Source organism: Panthera leo, chromosome A2 (genome assembly GCF_018350215.1).
Source record: "Panthera leo isolate Ple1 chromosome A2, P.leo_Ple1_pat1.1, whole genome shotgun sequence".
Taxonomy (NCBI): Eukaryota; Metazoa; Chordata; class Mammalia; order Carnivora; family Felidae; genus Panthera; species Panthera leo.
In genome coordinates this window covers 1,877,045-1,900,224 of record NC_056680.1, presented here as the reverse complement: position 1 = coordinate 1,900,224, position 23,180 = coordinate 1,877,045, and the positions used below count along the sequence as shown (strand labels likewise).

Here is a 23,180-nt window from a genome sequence, read left to right as displayed (position 1 = left end):
CTTTAGAGAAAGGCAGCGACAAACGACGTGATCAGGTACCACTGAGGTGAGAGGAGACCCGACAGGCAACCTTCCTCATCAGCGGCAGAGAAAGGGGAAGATCTAGGCAAAGGTCAAATGACTTCCAAGGGAGAATTTAGAAAGCGCAGTCCCCCTGCATCCAAATGGGGCATGGGCCCTTGTACAGGTCGTTCCGGTTCAAATCCTGGGTCCGGCACCGTCTAGTCGTCTGACTCTGGACAAGCTCCCTTATTTCTGTTTGCCCTTTTGTAGTGTCGGCGGGTGAACAGCTACTACCTCTTGGGCTTGGTGAGAGTCAACGATGAACCACATACAAGGGCTGGAAACAGGTGACGCTGGTGCTGGTGCACATCAGAGCTCTCGGTCTCCACTCAGGCGAGTCCGCCTCGCAGGTGGGATTTCTCCCAAGCTGTCAAAGGCTCCTCCCCTGCCCCCCATCCCGAGACCGACTGCATTGCACCCTCTCCACCATGGCATCGGCAATCCTGATCAAAGAAACCCGGTATCCCTTGGGGTCGTTTGATTTCTACCTACCGTCAAAACGATTATAGCAACGCCAGACAAAATGACAAAAGGCAGGAAACCACACATCATCAGGTAACTCTGACAAACAAACTCTGTCCACTTCCTCCACATCTCTGCCCAGCCTTTGTCCGTTTATGTACATGTTCAGAATACACCGGACGGAGTCACACGTACCATTTTGCACGCTTTATTTTTCACTGTGCGCCCAAAGCTCTTTCTGTGTTAGCACACGTTCTGTGTTGACACAGCCGGGCACGAAACAAGTTAGCACCTAGCTAAGGGACCGACAGGGGCAGGATGACTAAGTAAAATACTGAAACAGACTATTGAAACAAAAGTACTGAATATGGGGGCACCTGGGTGGCTCAGTTGGTTAAGCGTCCAACTTCGGCTCAGGTCGTGATCTCGTGGTTGGTGGGCTCGAGCCCTGCGTCGGGCTCTGTGCTGACAGCTCAGGGCCTGGAGCCTGGAACCTGTTTCTGATTCTGTGTCTCCCTCTCTCTCTGCCCCTCCCCCCACTCATGCTCTGTCTCTCTCTCTCTCTCTTTCAAAAATAAACATTAAAAAATACTGAATTTTGATGGGACACCTGGGTGGCTTTGTTGGTTGAATATCTGACTCTTGATTTCAGCTCAGGTCATGATCTCAGGGTTTGTGGAATCGAGTCCCATGTCAGGCTCTGCACTGACAGCACGGAGCCTGCTTGGGATTCTCATTCTCTCCCTCTCTCTCTCTCACTCTCTCTCTCCCCGTCTTTCTCTGCCCCTCTCTTGCTAGCATCTCTTCCCATAATAAACATTTTTTTAATACTGAATTTTGAAACAAAAGGTATTCTGTTTCAACAACTAAATTAGTTAGACGATTCTCAGCAAAATCCCTTTCCACATTGCTGTTCACATTTATCAATCTTTTCCAAAAGGACACGCCCCACTCAGCATAGCTCAATGGCAATTTCCCCCACTAAAAGGTCCCTTCTCAGATCTAGACCTCGGAGCTTTTCTTCAAGAACGTGCATGGGACACCTGGGTGGCTCAGTCGGTTAAGCGTCCGACTTCGGCTCAGGTCACGATCTCGCGGTCCATGAGTTCGAGCCCCACGTCGGGCTCTGTGCTGACCGCTCAGAGCCTGGAGCCTGTTTCAGATTCTGTGTCTCCCTCTCTCTCTTCCCCTCCCCTGTTCACGCTCTGTCTCTCTCTGTCTCAAAAATAAATAAACGTTAAAAAAATTTTTTTAAAAAGAACGTGCAGAAGCCTACTTCTTTTCAAACAGTCCCATCAGAAGGGCAAAATCTAACCATACTTCTGTAGCAGAGAGCTAAAAGGTACCTTACAGGCAGCAAGTGGTCTCTAAAACCCAATGAGGTTGCTGCTCTGATAGAAAGCTTTCCCACAATCAATTATTTTATAGGTTTTCTGACTGGTGTGAGTTTTCTGATGTGTGATAAGGGACGAGCTCTGGCTGAACGCTTTCCCACATTCGCTACAGCCGTACGGTTTCTCTCCGGTGTGAGTCCTCTCGTGCCTAACAAGGGAAGACCTCTGACTGAAGGCTCTTCCACACTGATTACATTCATAGGGGTTCTCACCGGTGTGAGTCCGCTCGTGTTGGTTAAGCGAGGAACGATCACTGAAGGCCTTTCCACACTCGTTACATTCATAGGGCTTCTCGCCCGTATGCGTTCTCTTGTGCAAGACCAGGTAAGAACTCTGGCAGAAGGACTTTCCGCAGTCTTTGCATTTGTAGGGCTTTTCCCCTGTGTGAATCCTCTGGTGTTGGGTGAGAGACGAAATCCTGTTGAAGGCTTTCCCACACTCGCCGCACGCATAGGGTTTCTCTCCAGTATGAGTTCTCAAGTGTCGTGTGAGGGTTGAGCTGTGCGTAAAGGCTCGCCCACATTCCTGACATTCATATGGTCTCTCTCCTGTATGGATTCTCTGATGTTCGCTCAGGGAATGCCTCCGGTTAAACACTTTCCCGCAGTGGTGACATTCAAAGGGTTTCCCCGCTGTATTCACTGTGTTGTGTGTTGTGAGAGCCATACCGTGAGGAAATGATTCCCCGCTTTCGGCGGCTCTGTTGTGTTGACTGAAGGCACTATTGTGGCCGACGTCTTTTCCACATTCGCTCCCTTCACAGGGTCTCTGATCTGTATATGCCATCTGATGATGGTTTAAGAATGGATTAGCTACCAAACTCTCAATATCTAGACCACAGTCGTGGGAATGTTCTTCTACAGAACCTCCTTGAGACAAAGCAAGGTCTGAGCTCATACTACAGGCTTCCCCAAACTCATGCCAGGCAGTGGTCTCCCTTGGAGCAAACACCTCCGCCTGGGGGTACGCCAGCTGCCTCCAAAGCCTGTGCAGGACTTCGCGATTCTCCTCAAGTTGACCACAGCCCCAGTCTCCTTTGGGAAGCTTTACTATACCACTGGGTGGTTCTTCCCCCCAAACCACCTTCTTACAAGATGACTCTTGGCTTTTCAGTATAGCAGCCAAATCTGAAATAAATTGAGGAAAGGGGGGAAGAGAAGAAACTTTTAACTTAATAATGGCGGCACAAAAGTACTTCCAACATGCATGAGGTACATGTGATTCCGCATTCAAGTGTCAGCACTCAACACAGGGAGAAAACAGGAAAAGCTCCCGAGGCCAGGATGCAGTGTAAGAAGTTTGCCGATGATGGAAAACGGGGGGGAATGTAAATGTGGAAGGGATGGCCCTACAAAGGAGGGGGGATGAGAATGGCAAAGAGAAAGAATTATCAAGAAGGCAGAGAGGGAACATATGTAACAAGAAACACAGGTAGAATAGCTTCCAGGAGGCAATGAGGGGTGCTTGGGGGGCTCAGTCGGTTGAGCGTCCGACTTCGGCTCAGGTCACGATCTCACAGTTCGTGGATTTGAGCCCCGCGTCGGGCTCTGTGCTGACAGCTGGGAGCCTGGAGCCTGTTTCGGATTCTGTGTCTCCCTCTCTCCCTGCCCCTCCCCCACTCATGCTCGCACTCTCTCTCTCTCTCTCCCTCCCTCAAATAAACATTAAAAAAATAAAAAAAAAGAAAAAAGAAAAGAAAGAAATGAGATATATTTCCTCTGCACCCAAAGGCTTGTAGAAGCCAGCGCACAGGACAAGCCTGCTGGAGAATGAATGAAGGTATCTGAGACACTGCAACCAAAGACCTCAACCTTCTCCTTATGCAAGAGGGCGTCTGTGGAGAGACCCCTTGGGGACCTGCAGTCCCCAAGACGCCGCCCCCGTTCAGTGGCTCGTATCCGCCTGGCTCTCACCTGAACAGGAGGTCTGGGGAGTTCCTTCCCCCCCCATCCACACAGCTGCTCCTTGCTCCAGCTGGAAAGGCACCACTGGTAGAAAGAGCGAACCCCCCACCCACGGGGAAGGACCGGTGGCCTGAGAGGCTTGGGCTGCGGACAGCACACCAAACTCAATGCCTGCACCAGCACTTCGGGTCTTCAAGGTTTCTGGAAGAGACAAGAGCACACTGGAGACATGGCGTGTTGACCAAGCTGAAGATTTTATTTTCCTAATTAAAAACTTGTGGACCTCAGGGCACCTGGGGGCTCAGTCAAACAGCCGACTCTTGATCTCGGCTCAGGTCACGATCTCCCGGTTCGTGGGATCGAGCCCCGCGTCGGGCTCTGTGCTGACAGCTCAGAGCCTGGAGCCTGCATGGGATTCTGTGTCACCCTCTCTCCCTGCCCCTCCCCTGCTCATGCTCTGTCTCTCTCTCTCTCTCTCTCTCAAAACTAAGCAAACGGTAAAAAATACTAATTAAAGAAACCTTGTGGCTCTCACATTTCCCCAAGGAGATCTACAAATGGCCAACAAGCACAGGAAAGATGCTCAACATCATTAGGCATCAGGGAAACGCAAATCAAACCACAGTGAAACACCATTTCACACTTACTAGGATAGCTATTATTTTTTTAATGTTCATTTATTTTTGACATACACAAACACACACACACACACACACACACACACACACACACACACGTGTGAGGAGGGGAAAGGCAGAGAGAAAGGGAGACAGAGAATCCCAAGCAGGCTCTGCACTATCAGCACAAAGGCTGACGTGGGGCTCGAACTCATGAACCGCGAGATCACGACGTGAGCTGAAGTCGGACGCTCCACCGACCGAGCCACCCAGGCGCCCTGTAATTTTTTTTTTTTTTTAAGCAAAAACAGAAAATAAGGATTAGAGAGGATGTGGGCCAATCGGAATCCTTGTGTGTGGCTGGTACGATGGTGAAACACAGTCTGGCGGTTTCTCACAAAGGGAAGCACAGAGTCTCCATGTGGCCCAGCAAGTCCGCCCCTAGGCGTGCACCCGAGAAAGGTGAAAGCAGGAACTCAAAGTGCTATTTGCACATCTGTGTTCACGGGAGCATGATTCTCAACAGCTACAAAGTGTCCACCCGTGGATGTGCAGATAAATAAAATGGGGTCCATCCACACACTGAAATATTACTCAGCTTTAAAAACCAAGGGCAGGGGCGCCTGGGGGGCTCAGTCGGTTAAGCGTCCGACTTCGGCTCAGGTCATGATCTCCCGGTTCGTGGGGTCGAGCCCCACGTCGGGCTCTGTGCTGACAGCTCAGAGCCTGGAGCGTGCTTCCGATTCTGTGTCTCCCTCTCTCTCTGCCCCTCCCCTGTTCACGCTCTGTCTCTGTCTGAGAACTAAATAAACATTAAAATGTTAACCTCATTAGTATCCTGTTACCATACCTAAAAAAAATAAAATAAAAAAATAAAAAAAATAAAAACCAAGGGCAGGGGCGCCTGGGAGGCTCAGTCGGTTAGGCGTCCAACTTCAGCTCAGGTCATGATCTCACAGTTCGTGGGTTCGAGCCCCACGTTGGGCTCTGTGCTGACAGCTCGGAGCCTGGAGCCTGTTTCAGATTCTGGGTCTCCCTCTGTCCGCCCCTCCGCCGCTCATGCTCTGTCTCTCGCATTGTCTCAAAAATAAACATTTAAACAAACTGCTGTCTGCTGTCAGCACAGAGCTCACTTCAGATCCTCTGTTCCCCTCTCTCTCTCTCTCTCTGCCCTTCCCCCCTCAAATAAACATTCTTTTAAAATTAAATAAATAAATAATAAACAGGAAGGACGTCCTGCCACCTGCCACCACGTGGACAGACCCAGAGGCCACTGTGCGCAGTGACAGAAGCCAGACACAGAAGGACACGTCCCGCGTGACCCCACTAGGGGGTCCCTAGAGGAGTCCCGTCCACAGACAGAGAGTAGACGGTGGGAGCCAGGGGCGGGGCAGAGGGCGGGGAGTCAGTGCTTTGTGGGGGGCAGGGTCTCAGTCTGGGGAGATGCAAAGTTCTAGAAACAGATGGTGGGGGTGACTGCACATTTTGAATGTAATTACTGCCACTGAATTGTATACCCAAAAATGGTTTAAAAGGTAGATTTTATGTTATACATGTTTTGCCACACATACAAAAACATGTTTCATGACGACTCTGTACCCGAGGGGACTCGGGGACATTATCTAAGCCTCAGGTGAGATGTGCGGCTCGGCAGCAGCTCTGGGAGAAAGCGGGTCACTTGCAGTGTTGAAGAAACCAGTGGACCATGCACCCCACAAGGGCAGGGGCCACACAGCTGCCTTATTCATCAACAACCCCCACTTCCTAACACGGCTCTGGACACACCGCGGAGGCTACGTGCGTGTGAACCGATGGGCAGGTGCGTGCACGGCGCTGGTCTTACCCAGTGCGGCCAGGTTCCTGTAGGTCTCCAGCATCACCTCTCTGTACAGCCTCTTCTGAGCAGGGTCCAGCAAGGCCCACTCCTCCCGGGAGAAGGCCACGGCCACATCCTCGAAGGTCACTAACTCCTAAAATACCACATCGATTCTGCTCAAGAAAGGCCCCCCCCCCCACCTTTTTACAAGAGGGCCGAAGGCCGTGGCCAACAGGAGATCCACAGGGAGCAGGGAGCGAAGCCCGGAGGTCAGATTCTGCTAGCACTCAGATCTCGCGGGAACACATGGCCCGTTTCCTACTGAACTGGTGAGTCCAACTTTTGGATCTGTGAGCGCGACATTCCCACTTGAGAATCTCCCCCCGCTTATTCTAGAAAGAGGTAGCTTGTGGGATCGGACGTGTATTACTGGCTTTCCAGGACGTGGCCTCCTCATCTGCTCAATGGAAGGAAAATGGAAGACACGCTTTCCGCTCCACGGGGTGCAGTGAGGCTGAGTAGTTCACGCCGGTCGGGGCGTCCGCTAGCGATGCGGTCAGAGAACCCAGAAGCCACACCTGCCGATCCGCACGAGCGGGGAAATGTGGCAAGGGCGCCGATGGGCAAAGGAAGGGCACGTGGAGGGGGGATGGCGAATGTGTGGCGCCTGGCTGGCTACTGCAGCCGTCCTGGCTGGAACCAGCAGCTGGGCTGCTGTCTGTCGTGAGGGGAAAAGTTACCTATGGACTTGGAAAGCGATGGCTCCCACCCCAGGCGAGCAGGCCTGCTGGACCCGCTGGCTGGTTTTGGCCATTCTGGCTGAAGTTAAGGTGGTTTTTTTGTTTCGTTTTTAAAAAGCACAGTCCTGAGGCGCCTGGGTGGCTCAGTCGGTTGAGCGTCCAACTTCAGCTCAGGTCATGATCTCATAGTTCGTGGGTTCGAGCCCAGCACTGGGCTCTGTGCTGACAGCTCGGAGCCTGGAGCCTGCTTTGGATTCTGTGTCTCCCTCTCTCTCTGCTCCTCCCCTGCTCACGCTCTGTATTTCTCTCTCTCAAAAATAAGCAAACATTAAAAAAAAAACATTTTAAATAAATAAATAAATAAAGATGCAGGCCTGAGCTGCTAAGGGGCTCCCGTGAAATCCTGCGTGGCCTGGACAGGCGATGACCCTCCGGCCTGACCGCCTAGGTCTGGGTGGCTCTGTTTACTTAACACGAAGACAGGTAAGAAGGGACCCTGCCTGGCCTCGTGGCATCTCAGCTCTCCTGCTGCCGAGGGACAAGCCACAGCTTTGTTTGGAACCCTGACCCCACAGGTCCCGGGGGCGGCGTGGGCTCCAAGCTGAAACCTGACAGTGTCCCCGGGGGCTGTGCCAGCCTCAGCGAGCACCAGGCTGGGCTGAAAGTGGGTGTGCCTGTGATGACCAGGACTTCCATGCAGGGGCCAGAGCAGATCAAGTACCCCTCTCCAGGGGGCTCCAACAAGGACAACATCCAGGACACTGACTGGACCCTTTGGATCGCCTGCAAATGTCCACAGGAAAGGGCCTGTTCTCCCAGGGACCACCTGAACCTGAGCTGTCAGTCGGCCCTATATTTCTGGTGCAGACACTGATCACTTTCTCAGACTCGTGGCTGCCATCCGAAGCCGAGAGCTAAGGGACAGGGACCCCATCTACCAGTCCCCACAGATGTGTTGTCCCAGTGGATGGTGACCTCTGCTGTCCTGATGCTCATGGCCTGTAAGGCAGCTTCACATTAAACACAGCTCTTCCAGGCTTACAAAGACTGGCCCAGCCTCGGGAAGGAAGGATGTCCTGCCAGCTGCCACCACGTGGACAGACCCGGAGGCCACTGTGCGCAGTGACAGAGGCCAGACGCTGACGGACACGTCCCGCGTGACCCCACTCACAGGGGCTCCCCAGAGGAGTCCCGTCCACAGAGACAAGAGAGCGGATGGTGGGAGTCAGGGGTGGGGCAGGGGGTGGGGCGTTGATGCTTCATGGGGACAGGGTCTCAGTCTGGGGAGATGCAAAGTTCTGGAGACGGGTGATGGGGGCGGCTGCACGACACCGCGAGTGCGCTTGGTGCCGCTGAGCTGTGTGCTTAGAGAAGGTTACGATGGTGAATCTTTTACCACAACTGAAGTAACGAGACGGTGCTTCCCAGGCGGCCCCCCGCCGCGGTGGGGGAAGTGCTCCCTGCCGGGGACAGAAGCTCAGCTGTCTTGCAGGGAAACACGCACTGGACACCAGCCTGTGCTTCTGCTTACAAGAAGCAGAGGTTCTCGGACCCAGATGCTCACGGGGAAGGCTCCCTGAGCTCCCACACAGCAGTGGGGCTCCCTTCCCTATCTGGGAATGCACTTCCTGTAGGAGTGCGTCCTCTGGGCACACTGGACACTTTCAGGGGAAGAGGAAGGTCCCACTCACCTGGGGCCCGGGGGACACGTACCCAGCAGCCATCCTCTTCTCTTGGGAAAAGCAGGATCCGGGGCAGGCAGAGCTGCGGGAGGAGAAGGGACCGTGAAGCCCAGGCCCAGGCCTGTCCCTGATCCCCAAATCCTGGACCTGGACACCTCTGGCACAATCCAGGTCCCCCCCCGCCCCACACACACACACACAGTGTGGTCAACAGAAGCCAGGACAGAGGCCACAGGCCTGAATGGCCCCTTAACCCATGCATGGACCAAAATACTGAAGGTCTTGGAAGCTTACAAAGTATACCGATTCTATCACGGAGGAGTCTGTGCAAGTGTCCTGGGGCCACTGAAATAAACGACCACACGCTGGGGGCTTAAGACAGCAGAGATTTATTCTCTCACGTTCAGGAGGCCAGAAGTTGGATCAAGGTCTCAGGGCCAAAGCCCCAGAACAGGGTCCTTCCTGCCTCTTCCAGGTTCTGGGACTCCAGCTTCCCCTGGGCTTGTGGTCACATCCCTCCAGCTTCTGCCTCGGTGGTCACGTGACTGTCTTCTGACTCTGTGTCTCTCTTCTTACAAGGACGCCAGTCGTTGGATTAGACTCACCCATTCCCATACGACCTCATCTTAACTAATTACATCTGCAAAGACCCCGTTTCCAGATAAGCTCACATTCCAAGGTTCCGGGTGGACACGAATTTTGTGGGGAACCCCATTCAACCCAGTAGGACCTCCCAGCCTCGAAGCCCACAGGCCCCCACCCTTGGCGCCTCCCAGACTCATCTCTGCCTTCCCACAGCCCAGCCGGCTCCCTGGGGCCCCTCTCCCGGGCCCCCTCCTTTGCCCTGTACTCTCCTACCGGACCACCCCAGCTCTGCAGCAGGAAGGATCCAGATGCGCCTGTCCCCCGGAAGGCACAGGCCGGACTGTGAGCCCTGCACACTCCCGGGAGGCTCCCTTCCCTTCCAGGCTGATTCTGGTGCTGCCTGGTGGCACCAAGGACCCTCTCTCGCCTCTCTGAGCCCTCCGTCCAACTAGGCCTTGACCTCTGGGCTTCTGAGTTCAGCTCAGATGCTCTGTTTTAGCCAGAGCCCTGCTAAGTCACTTCAGCTCGAAGCCCCCGCCCCGTGTCTGATCACCCTGGATATCCGGCCAATTTCCTCCTGCCCCACCCAGGTGGCGGGGGGTTGGGGGGGTTGGGGATCACCCAGAATGCCTGCAGCGGCAATCCTATCAGGTCTGTTCAGCCAGAATCCCCCGTGATGCGTCCTCACGGCAAGTGCCCGTCTGCTGACCCCCACCTACTCCCTTGCTATAAACCCCCGCTTGTCCACACCGCATCGGGGATGGGGCCCAGGTGCACCAGAGGTCTTTCCCCACTGCAACAGGTCCTGAACTGTTTCTCGTGCTCGAAGGACTGTCTGGCTGTGGCATCCTGGAGCAGTCCTGCTCTGTCCCCACTCACTACACGTGAGCCACCGGCCTGCTCTGGGTGATGTCGTAGGCGTGAAGTCTCTTGTAAACGCAAATTCTCATGCAGACTCATGAGGAATGAATAGAGGCCAGTTACCGGATACTTATGATGGGCGTGGTCTGGATTCCTGGACGAAAACTTCAAAAACCACCACCCAGCCCCGTTAATAGAAAATCACCATGGGATTTTCATGGGAACACCCCGGTGATCATCCCCGCAGACAAGGCCCACGGATGCACACGTCATTACTGGGGACACTCCAAGGAGAGGCGGGACATCGGGTAGCTGAAAAGTCACACCTCCAAAATACTTGTTAATTACCGCCATGATGTTAACGCATCTGTAAATTCTTCCCTGGTCCTCCCTCCAGGACGCGGAGCCTCCCCTCCCCCGCGCCATCCACGTGGGTTCGCTCAGTGACTTGCTTCCAGCAAATAGTGCGGATAGAGGGAAGAAGGGGAACTTTATTCCTGGAGAAACCTGGCGGACCCCGCCCTAGCCAAGTGATGAAGATCAGTGTCACTGCGATGTGGACAGGACGCCTGCTGTGATGTCCCCTGATGTGACAGGACACCTCTGGGCTACCTTCAGTGTAAGGTAACCTCAGTGTAATCATGAGAAAACATCAGATGAACTCAGTCCAAGGGACCTTCTACAAAGCACCTGGCCACTGCTCTTCAAAAGCGTCGAGGCCACGCAAAACCAGGAAAGTTTGAGGAAAGGTCACACTGGAGGAGCCCCAGAAAACAAGGCGAGATGGCGAGATGGCGAGATGTCGTGTGGGACCCCGGATGCGGTCCTGGGCCAGAATGAAGGTCCTGGGCTAGTGGAAAACCTGGTGAAATCTAAATGAAGTTTGCAGTCTGGTTAATATTCTGAACCAAGGTTGATGTCTTGGTGGGTTGATGTGGCTTTTTTTAAGTTTATTTATTTTGAGAGAGAGAGAGTGAGAGTGAGAGAGCAGGGGAGGGGCAGAGAGAGAGGGAGAGAGAGAATCCCAAGCAGACTCCACGCTGTCAGTACAGAGCCTGACGTGGGGCTCGATCTCACAAAGTGCGAGATCACGACCTGAGCTGAAATCAAGAGTCGGACGCTTAACCGACTGATCCGCTCAGGAGCCCCAGTGGGTTGATGTTTTTAAAAACGGTGTGTGGTAAGAACGCTTAACATGAGATTTATCTTAACAAATTTTAAGCGTAGAAGGCGCTGTTGCTGACCATAGGTACGACATCGTCCGGCGGCCCTCTCGCATGTGCTCATCTTCCGTAACTGAGACTTGATGTTGCCCAGCCCCCTCCCTCGGCCCCTGGCGGCACCACTCGGGGGTCACGTCTTGGCTGTGATAAATGTCCCACAGTGAGATGTCAACATCAGGCGAAGCGTTCCCACTACGGCGATGTTAACCCTGAGGTAGCACAAATCGGTTCTTGGGACAGGGAGGGGAGAATGTAGAAAGTATCCTTTTACACGCATGCAGAACAGAGGCAGATACGGGCATGTCTCATTTCATTGCACTTCACGGCCACCGCGTTAAGACTGAAGGTCTGTGACAACCCTGCGTCACCCTGTTGGCACCATTTTTCCAACAGCATTTGCTCACCGCGTGTTCCTGGGTCATGCGTTGGTGATTCTCACGAACTCATTATCTTTTTTTAACTTTATTTATTTTGAGAGAGAGAGAGCACACGTGCAGGAAAAGGGGCAGAGAGAGAGAGAGGGAGACAGAGAATCCTAAGCAGGCTCCATGCTGTCGGCACAGAGCCCGATGTGGGGCTCGATCTCACAAACTGCAAGATCATGACCTGAGCCAAAACCAAGAGTCGGATGCTTAACTGACCGAGCCCACCAGGCGGGTCTGCACTCATTATTCTTACAGTTGTTACGGTGATCTGTGACCAGTGATATGACTGGCTGACAGTTCACATGATGATTAGCATCTTGTAGCAGTTAAAGTACTTTCAAATTAAGATATTTACATTGTTCTTTTATTTATATTTTTGAAAAAGTAGTGGAGATTTTTTTAATGTTTATTTTTGAGAGAGAGAAAGAGAGAGCGGGAGAGGGTCAGAGAAAGAGGGAGACACAGAATTGGAAACAGGCTCCAGGCTCTGAGCTGTCACCACGGAGCCTGATGTGGGGCTCAAACCCACGAACCGCAAGATCATGACCTGAGCCAAAGTCGGAGGCTTAACCGATTGAGCCACCCAGGCGCCCCTACATGGTTCTTTTAGATACAGTGCTATTGCACAAGTACGGCGAAAACATAACTTTTACATGCACTGGGAAACCAAACAATTCATCTGACTTGTTTCGCTGCGGTCATCCAGAACCGAACCCGCAATATCTCCAACGTTATGTCTGTACACATATATCTGTTGTCACAGGTTAATCTGTGTCCCCTCCAAATTCATACCTTCCAGTCCCAACCCCAGGACCTCAGACAGTAACTGTATTTCAAGATAGGGCCTTTAAAGAGGTATTAAGTCAAAATGAGGTCGTTAGGAATGGGCCCGGATCCAGTAAAACCAGTGTCCTTATAAGAAGAGAGGATTAGGACACAGACACGTGGAGAAGACTAGTCCATTGTGGGAGCCGTGCAGCCCCAGCACCCAGACGCACCTCTGCTGCGAAATTTTCATGGCGGGGGCGGGGCACCCGGGTGGCTCAGTTGGTTAAGCAGCCGACTCTTGAGCTCTGCGCTGACAGCGTGGTCTGCTTGGGTTCTCTCAATCTCTCTCTCTCTCTCTCTGCCCCTCCCCTGTTCACACGCGCTCTCTCTCAAAAAAATAAACATTAAAATTTTTTTCATGGCGGGGGGGGGGGGGGGGTCAATACCCACGTGCTGGCTTTGATCCTACGCGATTGTCAGGAGACAGGCGAAGGGGGCGAGCTGGGTGATGCGTGGGTGGGACTCCACCCCGTTTTTGCAACATTGTATGAGTCTAGAATTAAGTCAAAGCTGAACGCTTAAGAAAACAGCCGCCTCCCCACCAGGAAAAGGGGATCAGGGAACAAGGTTCCTTGGGGTGAGGCTGAAGGAAGAAGCCGGCGAGAGCACGCACGAGGAGCGGCGGCGAGGCACTCAGGGCCTCCGCGCACGCCTCTTCCAGAGCCGGCGACTCACTTCCTAACAAAGAGCTCCCGTAAAGAACAGGCACTTGTCCAAAGGCGACACGCGAACGACCAAGCCGCGTGGAAAGGATGATCAATCTCATGAGTCATCACGGAAATGAGACCCACAGTGAGGAGGCCCCTCCCGCCCAGCAGGATAACTGGAGGCCACAGGACAGGAACAGGTGTTGGTGAGGATGGGGGGGGAATGGCCACCCTGGAGCAAGGGGTTGGGAGGTGGGTCGCTGTCCTGGAAGACGGTCTGGCGGTTCCTCAAATGGTTAAACACAGTGTCCACTGGACCCAGGGATGCCTCTCCTACCGTCTGCCCGAGAGAAACGAACACACACGTCCACACCAAAACCTGTTCACGAATGTGCCTGGCGGCACGACTCGCGGTGGCGGAAGAGTGGAAGCAACCCCAGTGCCCATCAACGGATGAACGAGTAAGCACAATGTGGTCCAGCCGCGCGGTGGAATATCACTCAGCCGCGAGCAGGAGCCAGGCGCCCACACGCGCTGCCCCGCGGTCAGACCTGAACACATGACGCTCAGGGAGGGAACGAGACACGAGAGGCCACACGGGGTGTGTGAAACGTCCAGAACGGGATCATCCAGGGACAGGCAGGGGGCTCGTGGGGACTAGGGGAAGGAGGGTGACTGCTGATGGAGACAGGGTTTCTTCTGGGGTGATGGAATGTTCCAGAACTAGACAGACATGATGACTGCACAACTCTGTGAATACATGAGAAATCACTGAACTGCATACCTGAAATGAATGAATTGGTTTGTGGACTGTATCTAAATAAAGCTGTTAGCCAAAAATAAACCTAACAAACCTGGGAAAAAAATACTATGGCTAACTCCAGTAAGCATGTGTAACTGGTTTTTTTTTTTTCTTTTTTGGACATGTAACTGTTTAAAAAAAATTTTTTTTTAATGTTTACTTTTTTAAGAGAGAGAGAGACAGAGCATGAGCCGGGGAGGGGCAAAGAGAGAGGGAGACACAGAATCCAAAGCAGGCTCCAGGCTCCGAGCTGTCAGCACAGAATCTGACCTGGGGCTTGAACTCACAAACCCTGAGATCATGACCTGAGCCAAAGTAAGACACTTAACCGACTGAGCCACCCAGGCGCCCCATAACTGTTTAAATTATCAAGGAAGGGGCGCCTGGGTGGCTCAGTCGGTTAAGTGTCCGACTTTGGCTCAGGTCATGATCTCACAGCTCGTGGGTTCGAGCCCCGTGTCGGGCTCTGTGCTGGAGCCTGGAGCCTGCTTCGGATTCTGTATCTCCCTCTCTCTCTCTCTCTCTGCCCCTCCCCCGCTGGCTCACGCATGCTCTCTCTCTCCCTCTCTCTCTCTCTCTCTCTCAAAAATAAATAAACATTAAAAAAAAAGAAATTACCAAGGAAGACGTGATCTGTAAAGGCAACTTCTTTTACAAACCACTCATGAAATGAAACAGATACAATAGAACAAAAGTCTGAAAATCTAGAAGATGAGCCGGAGTGATGCAGAGTTCTCACGGAGAGCCGGCCCTGCCTTGCTCTGCCCTGTAGCTTCAGCTACAAAGGGGAGCAGGCTGTGCCCAGCCATGCCCCCAGGGCATCAGACGTGTCTTTACAAGGACATGCATGCTTCACCCTGACGAAACATCTGCTGATGACACTGAATCAGGTCCTCTAAAAGACACGCTCCAGCCCTGACCCTCTGGTACCTGTGAAGGTGACCCCATTTGCAAGCAGGATCTTCACAGATGAGATGAAGTCATAGAGGAGTAGAGTGGGCCCGATGCCACGGGCTGGTGTCCTTAAAAGAGACGCAGACACACAGGAAGAAGGCCGTGTGACAATGGACGTAGAGGCTGGAGTGACACAGCTGTAAGCCAAGGGACCCCAAGCGTAGAGAAGGACCACAGGGAGCTGGAAGAGGCAGGAAGGGTCCTCCCCCGGAGGCCTGCTGACCCTGGATTTCAGACTTCTGGCCTCCAGAGTGTGCAAGAGGAAGCTTCTGGCGTTTCAGCCACCCAGTCTGCCCCGGGACGCTCACAAACACCAAAGGCAAACAGAGGGGCAGCGTTCCTTGCCGCCCCCCCCCACCCCCCTAGCCTTGCTGCCAGGGAGCCTCACGCAGGGGATTCTGTGCGAGCGCCCGAAGGCATCTACCACTGCCTCCCACACCGCGTGAACTTCCGTCTTTGCTCTTGGGACTTTATTTTATTTTATTTTTTTTTTCAACGTTTTTTTTTTTATTTATTTTTGGGACAGAGAGAGACAGAGCATGAACGGGGGAGGGGCAGAGAGAGAGGGAGACACAGAATCGGAAACAGGCTCCAGGCTCCGAGCCATCAGCCCAGAGCCTGACGCGGGGCTCGAACTCACGGACCGCGAGATCGTGACCTGGCTGAAGTCGGACGCTTAACCGACTGCACCACCCAGGCGCCCCTGCTCTTGGGACTTTATAAATATTTTTGTTAATGTCTGAGAGACAGAACGAGACCGAGCATGAGCCGGGGGAGGGGCAGAGAGCGAGGGAGACAGAATCCGAAACAGGCTCCAGGCTCCGAGCTGTCAGCACAGAGCCCGACGTGGGGCTCACACTCACGAACTGTGAGATCATGACCTCAGCGGAGGTCAGAGGCTTAACCCACTGAGCCCCCCAGGCCCCCCGGCTCTTTGGGACTTGAAGCCACAGCTCAGGGCAATGGGTCCAGGTCCCCCAGCCCCTTCCTAGGTCCTGCAGAACAATTCTCTCCCATCGTCTGATGGTTCGAAGACCCTCCTACCTTGTGGCAGATGCCAGTGGTCCCTTCAGCCCCCTCCTTCACCCAGACCTGTGCCACATGGCTTGGGACCTTCCCTTTCAATGTTCAAACCACAGAAACTCATCACTTCTCCCCAGGAAGGGCCTGATGAGGCCAATGAGGAACTCCTCTCAGGATAAAGTGTTAAGTCGGGATCTCCCCCTCAGCATTGTGAACGGCGGTTCGGGTCGTTCTCGCGGGGCGGGGCGGGGGGTGCTCTTCTGGGCACTGGGAGGAGTTGAGCAGCGTCCCTGGCCTCACCTACTCCACCCCAGGGCTCAGCAGGGTGACAACCACAGATGTTCCTAGATACCACCACGGTCCCTTAGGGACGGAGGCACTCCCCAGTGAGATCTCCCTGGTTTAGGGGAGTCTACCCACCCCCAAGACACTTTGTGTGCCACCATTATCCACTCTAAGGAGGTCCCAGGAGGCTGCACAATTAAATACACACTCGGCGGGGGGGTGGGGGGGGGTCACTCTGGTTCCTACTGTCTGACCCTTTGGGGATTTATTCTGGTTTCTAGTGAGCAGGGGTCGGACTCAACTGGTTTTCCAGATAATAACATAGGGTGTCTCCGCCTCAACCCTGTGGACACTGGGGCCGGATCATTCTCTGGGGTGGGGCCGTCCTGGGCACTGCAGGGGGCTGAGCAGCATCCCGGGCCCCCACCCACTCGATGCCGGGAGCATGCCCCCAAACACCGCCGCCGCCCCCCCCCCCCCCGCCCCGTCATGACAACCACCAACGACCCCAAGCACTGCCAAGTGTCTCCTGGGAGATGGGGCAGGCAGAATAGTCTGGGGGAGACCCCGGGTCAGCCAAGGAGCCCTAGTGAATTCACATTCCCAAGTCTGAGCGTTCGACCCCTCTCGGCCTTTAAGAGCAAATAGGGTTTATTCCATTTCCCTTTCAAGTGCGGCCCCTCCCTCACAGCAGAGCGCGCCCCCTGGGTCTCACGCTGGGGGCCCCCCCGCCGGGCAAGGGTCAGATGTGCCATTCTGGGCGCTGGGCGGCCTCCGTCGCCTCGAGTGACAGACAGGGCAAACGCCCACGGGAACGCCTCGGCCGCCCCTCCCGCCGGACCCCCGCCCAGGGCCCCGAACACCCGTCTTCAGGCGCGGTGACCCCGGGGTGGGCGCAGGTGCCAACCGGGGCGCACCGCTCGGGCGCCACCGGCTCCCGCCCCGGCCCGCGCGGCCAGTCCCGGACGCCGCCTCCCTCCGCCCCCCGGAGCCCGCGCCCCCGCCCCCTCCCTGCGCCCCGTTAACTCACGCCGCGCCGCCGCTGCCGCCGCCTCCCCGACGAGCGCAACCAGGACGGTCTCCGCAGTGCGCCTGCGCACCACGAAGCCGCGAACTACAAGTCCCAGGAGGCTCGGGGGTGGAGCTGGGGGAGGGGGGTGGTCCCCCGTCCCTCTGGGGCAACGAGTCGAGTCACAGCGCCATCTGCGGGCGGGAGGTGTCTCCGCAGGACTGAGAAGCTTCCTGCAGCTGCGCACAGCCGCCGGCCGCAAACGCGCGCCCGCGCCGTCGGGCAGGCGCGCGGAGAGCTCCGCCAGGCCTGAAATGAGGGGCAAATTGCCAGCCTTCCATTTGGCGCGGTGCCAGAGACATACAGATTTGCCTATTGATTAACAAATCATGGAAACGTATAATCCGTTTTTTGCTTGGTAAATTGTTTTAATGATACTATTTCTTACTAATACCGATATGTTGATTTGTGTTATCAATAATATGTTGCAACAATAAAACTACCATAATTAATGTATTAATGTATTGGAGCTTAGTAATATCTGATGTTGTAATTAACTATAATATTCTGTATAGTCCAGTAAATGTAACCAACCTTCTAGAGGCGTCTGGGTGGCTCTGTCCACTCTTGGTTTCAGCTCAGGTCACGATATCACTGATTGGGTCTGAGCCCCGCCAGGGGCTCTGCACCGGCAGCGGGAAGCCTTCTTGAGATTCTCTCTTTCCCTTCCCTCTCTGCCCCTCCCTGCTGGCTCTGTCTCTGAAAAATAAATATTTTTAAAAATGTAACCATCTAGTAATAAAACAGTAATAAATTATATACATATGTGATAAATTCTACATTTAAAGAATTCTTATTATTGGTCCAAATCGTGATATGTATTATATGTATTTCTGAATATTATTTCTCTTTTTTTAATGTTTATTTATTGTTGAGAGAGAGAGAGAGAGAGACTGCACAAGCCGGGGAGGGGCAGAGAGAGAGGGAGACACAGGATCTGAAGCAGGCTCCAGGCTCCGAGCTGTCAGCACGGAGCCCGACGTGGGGCTTGAACTCACGAACCTCGAGATCATGACCTGAACCGAACTCGGACGCGCAACCAACCAACAGAGCCACCCAGGCACCCCTATTTGCCTTTCTCGCTCTTTCTCTCTATGCAATGCCCAAGCCCTGAGCTGCGTGTTTTCCTTAGAGAAGAAACGGGGTCCCCTGAAGTGGAGAGAAGTTGGCAGTGTTTCCTCCATTAGGCACCGGAGATGGTGTGTCACGTGATACGTAATTATAAACATCATGCTTGTGACTTTGTCATCCGATTTACAGACACTGGGGCAGAACGGATTAGGATCTTTTCTCCAGAGTTGCATCTCACTTGTTTCAAGCCTAGATTGGGAATCTAGTCCTCGAGTGGCTTTGATTTAAGTAGGATAAACATCAGGTGAAGGTCCCAAGGGCTGGATGAATTTGTGTAACAGATGGCCCAAGCCAACGCAACAACGCACATTATGTGTGTTATACCCGAATGCGTTCCCCACCCCAACCCACCCCCAAATTCTTAGGTTGACACCTGGTGGCCAGTGTGATGATATTAGGAGGTGGGGGCCTTTGAGAGGTGGAGTCATCACGGATGGGATTGGTGCCCTTATGAAAGAGACCCAAGAGAGCTCCCTCGTCCCTTCTGCCACGTGAGGACGCAAGGAAGAGGTCGGCTCTCTGCAGCCTGGAAGGGGGTTCTCCCCTACCGGAGCCAGGACCCTTTATTATACCAGCCTGAACAGACTCAAGGTGTTGAAGAATTTCCCAACCCCACTTTTCCAGTCTGGTTTTTCCAGTCTTAGCCCGTGATGCGGAAGATACGCTGTCCAGACTGCCTGTTTAGGACTGGAGGACCTGTTCCTCCTCGTGCCCCTCCACACTGCTGCTGGCAGTCCTGGGCTTTCAGCCTCGATTAATAAAAAATAGTAGCAGTGGTTCCCCGGGGTGGCTCAGTCGGTTCAGCGTCTGACTCTCGATTTTTCAGCTCAGGCCATGATCTGAAGTTTAAGCCCCACATCGGGTGAGCCCCTTCTCTCTCTCTCCCTCTCCCTCTTGCACCAATTCTCTCTCTCTCTCAAAAAAAAAATCCCTTTGCAGACAGCCTACTCCTCTACTGACCACTCCTTTGTGGTCTATTCAATAAACTTCTATCTCCTCTTAAAAAGTCACTTTAATTGTTACTGGTTTAAATACCTAAATTCAAAGTCATAGATTGTCATATAAAATGGTAAGAAAATAAATCAAAAGGACATAACGATCCAAGATATTTATGCGTCTATTAACAGAGCTTCAAAATACACAAAGCGGGGCACCCGGGGGGCTCAGTCGGTTGGGCGTCCGACTTCGGCTCAGGTCACCATCTCACGGTTCGTGGGTTCGAGCCCCGCGCCGGGCTCTGTGCTGACGGCTCGGAGCCTGGAGCCTGCTTCGGATTCTGTGTCTCCCTCTCTCTCTGCCCCTCCCTTGCTCGTGCTCTGTCTCTCTCCCTCAAAAATAAAGACTTTTTAAAAATTTTAAGTAAATAAATACAAACAAAATACACAAAGCAGAAATGCAAGGAGAAATGGGTAAGGGCACACTTACCGTTGGAGATGATTTCAATATTCCTCGTATCAGAGTTCCTGGAGGTAAACAGGGTGGTTAACTTTTAGGGACTGCGTGATGTAATTACGGGGGCTGACAAGTACAACATCCACAGGGCAGGCTGGGGACCAGGGAAGAGTAGCTGTTGTAGCTCAAGACCGTCGTCGTCCTGACCGACGTCGTCAAAGGCCGTCATCGTCCTGTGGCGGGATTCCTTCTTCCTCGCTGGACCCCAGTCTTTCCTCCTTGAGGCTTCCAACTGATTGGATGAGGCCCCCTGACATGACGGAGGGTAATCTCTTCACTCAAAGCGGGCTGATTTAAATGGTAATCACACCTGGGTTCCCCAGGTGGCTCAGTCCGTTGAGCACCCAACTTTGGCTTGAGTCATGATCTCACAGTTCGTGAGTTCAAGCCCCAATTCGGGCTCACTGCTGTCAGCGCAGAGCCCGATTCAGATTCTCTGCCCCTCCCTCTCTCTCTGCCCCTCTCCCACTTTTACTCTTGCTCTCTCTCAAAAAATAAAAAAAAAAACATTAAAAACAAATAAATGTTAATCACATCTAAAGATTCGACCTCCGCAGCAACATCTAGACTGATGTTTGACCCAACAATGGGTACCATAACCTACCCCAATAGATGCATAAAATTAATCACCACCCCCCTCTCTCTCTCTCAATAATTAACAGAACAAGTGGGCAGAACGTCAGCAAAGGTGTCGATTTAATCAACCCTATCGACAAACTTGACGGGACTGCCGTGTATGAGACACTCTAGCCAACAAGAGCCAAACACACATCCTTCCCAAAAGCGCACAAAACGGATGCAAAGACAGATTATATTCGAGGCCATAAAATTGTCTTCGATACATTCAAAAGGATTCAAGTCCTACAGAATAAGCGTGATTGGCTAATGCTGTATTAACACGGTACTGGGCTCCCTCACGCTGCTTCCAGTGAGGGAAAACTGGACCCCACTCTCCTCTTCCCCTTCAGATCCCTGAGGGCCCTTTGGATCTGCCCTTGAATGGCAAAGCTCAGTTTCCAGCTCTGCATCAGATGGCCTCCAGGGATGCCGTTCTGGTCCCAGACGCGGTGGCCGTGTTGCCGCATGGTGGCCGGACCTGGGTGGGGCCGTGTGTCTCGAATGATAGGAAGGGGAGCAGTTCCTCTGGGATTTGAAGAGGAAACGGTCAGGAAAGGTATCTTGCACAGCCTTGGACGGAGGGGATTCCCGCCACAGGGCGATTCCAACCTCTCTCAGAATGGATTCCCAGAGTCAACGATTTAACAGCCAACGTGACTGTCGTTTGTGGGGACGCCAGTTCTCCGATCAGCTTCAGCGTAGGTGGGATGAACACCGTCACCACACAGAAGGTGCGGGCCAGGCCACCCCGCGGGACTTCACCGCCGGTGGGAAAGACTCCACGCTTGACGCTCTCCAAGGGACTCTTGCCTTTTCACACCAGAGTCCTGAAATTCCTGGTTTCTCACGTTTGATACAGGCGGTTAACCCTCCTGAATACCCACAAGACGTCATCCTTAGGAAACGCTGGCGATTTTATTTCAGGTGGTCATCGCCAGGATCCGCCTGCAACGTTTTGGAGGGATGGCCACAGGATGCGTCTTTGGAGGACACACGCCCGCACTTCTTTGACAGAGTCCCGTGTGGCTCCCATGCCCTCCACGAGACGCTCTTCGCCCGGCCAGAAACGGGGTCTGTGGGTAACTCGAAGGGTCCGACGGTGCCCCAAGTGTGACCGCCGCCACCGCCGCGTTTGGAGCCTCAGAAACCGCCGTCCATCGAGAATGCCTGCCGGCGACAATATGCCCTCAGAAGGCCAAAGGGGCTCGGTTTTAATGAACTGGCGTTTTCCTCAAGAGTTGTGGGGATATCTGTGGTTGCATTTTCTAGGCAAGGACAAAGAGCGCCTGAGCTGGAAATGGCCCTGAAGTGGCCGGTGCCTCTGGGTGCAGGAGATTTCGTAAAGCAGAACTCAGTATCTATCCTTTGCTGCCCGGAGAATCTTCATAACCAGCCAGATCTGCTTTGGTCAGTGGGATGGATTTCCCAGCCATGATGTCTTGTAAGGATGGCGTGAAACGAACCAAGTCCCCCTTCGTGCAACTGCTCTGAAGAAGAGTTTATCCATTTTTTAATTTAATTCTACGAGCACTTTAAGGGAAAGATATTGCTCCCTCCTTTTTTACAAATGAAGACATTGGGGGGCGCCTGGGTGGCTTGGTCGGTTGAGCGTCCGACTTCGGCTCAGGTCATGATCTCACGGTCCGTGAGTTCGAGCCCCGCTTCGGGCTCTGTGCTGACAGCTCAGAGCCTGGAGCCTGTTTCAGATTCTGTGTCTCCCTCTCTCTCTGCTCCTCCCCTGTTCATGCTCTGTCTCTCTCTGTCTCAAAAATAAATAAACGTTAAAAAATAATAAAAAAAAAAAACAAATGAAGACATTGGTTCTTAAAGGGTCAACTACCCAGGAGCTTTAAAATGTAAGTTTTTTTTTTTTTAAGTTTACTCATTTATTTTGAGAGACTTAGAGAGAGAGCGGGAGAGGGGCAGAGAGAGAGGAAGAGAGAGAGAGAGAATTCCAAGCAGGCTCTGCATTGTCAATGGAGAGCCTGACGCGGGTCCCGAACCCACGAACTGAGCGATCATGACCTGAGCCGAAGTCAAGAGTCGGACGCTTAGCCAACTGAGCCACCCAGGTGCCCCTAAAATGTAGGTTTTATTATCTAGGTATGGTGGGCCAACGGATCAGGAGAGAGCTGCCGTGGAAAAGACAGTTCGTTGCCGACACTTCCCAAACGGAGGGAGCATGCCGCTGGTGGGGAGCACTCCAGGAAGCACCAGGATCCATCAGGAGGCAGGGGTGTGGGGAACACGGGCGGGGACCTTCATTGTGGTTTCCGTGGGAAGAAACAAGTGAGGCGATCAGACACAGCAGGTTTAGGATTCACTGATGTGAAGAATCTCAGCGGCCTGGGGAGCGTATGTGTTGTCCCTAGTCGTCTGGAAACTGGCCCTGGAATGGTTAGGGCAGGGGGAGAGTGACCCAGATTGTGAGAGCCCCACATAGGAGGCGATGGGGCGTCGACCTGGAATTGATGGGTTTGCATATGAAAGGGACACTGCAGGTTGAGTTGTTACCGGTCTTTAGGAATTAGCCCCGGGAGGGGCTGTCCCCTCCGGGATCAGGGAGGTCTCAGAGATCAGAGCACCAGAAATAAAAGGC

The 23,180-nt window shown here is 53.4% G+C and overlaps 1 protein-coding gene across 1 annotated transcript; it reads right to left on the bottom strand.

Annotated features, from left to right (window-relative positions):
• Positions 1–1,717: 1,717 nt before the first annotated feature.
• On the bottom strand, positions 1,718–20,132 carry ZNF554 (zinc finger protein 554). The gene is made up of 8 exons (XM_042927689.1): positions 20,041–20,132; positions 19,937–19,974; positions 17,568–17,629; positions 17,342–17,484; positions 8,688–8,760; positions 6,284–6,410; positions 3,833–4,024; positions 1,718–3,046 (listed from the first exon to the last, which is right to left on the bottom strand). Exons 1-8 carry the CDS (start codon positions 20,130–20,132, stop codon positions 1,893–1,895), a joined length of 1,881 nt encoding a protein of 626 aa, XP_042783623.1. The 3' UTR covers positions 1,718–1,892.
• Positions 20,133–23,180: the final 3,048 nt, after the last annotated feature.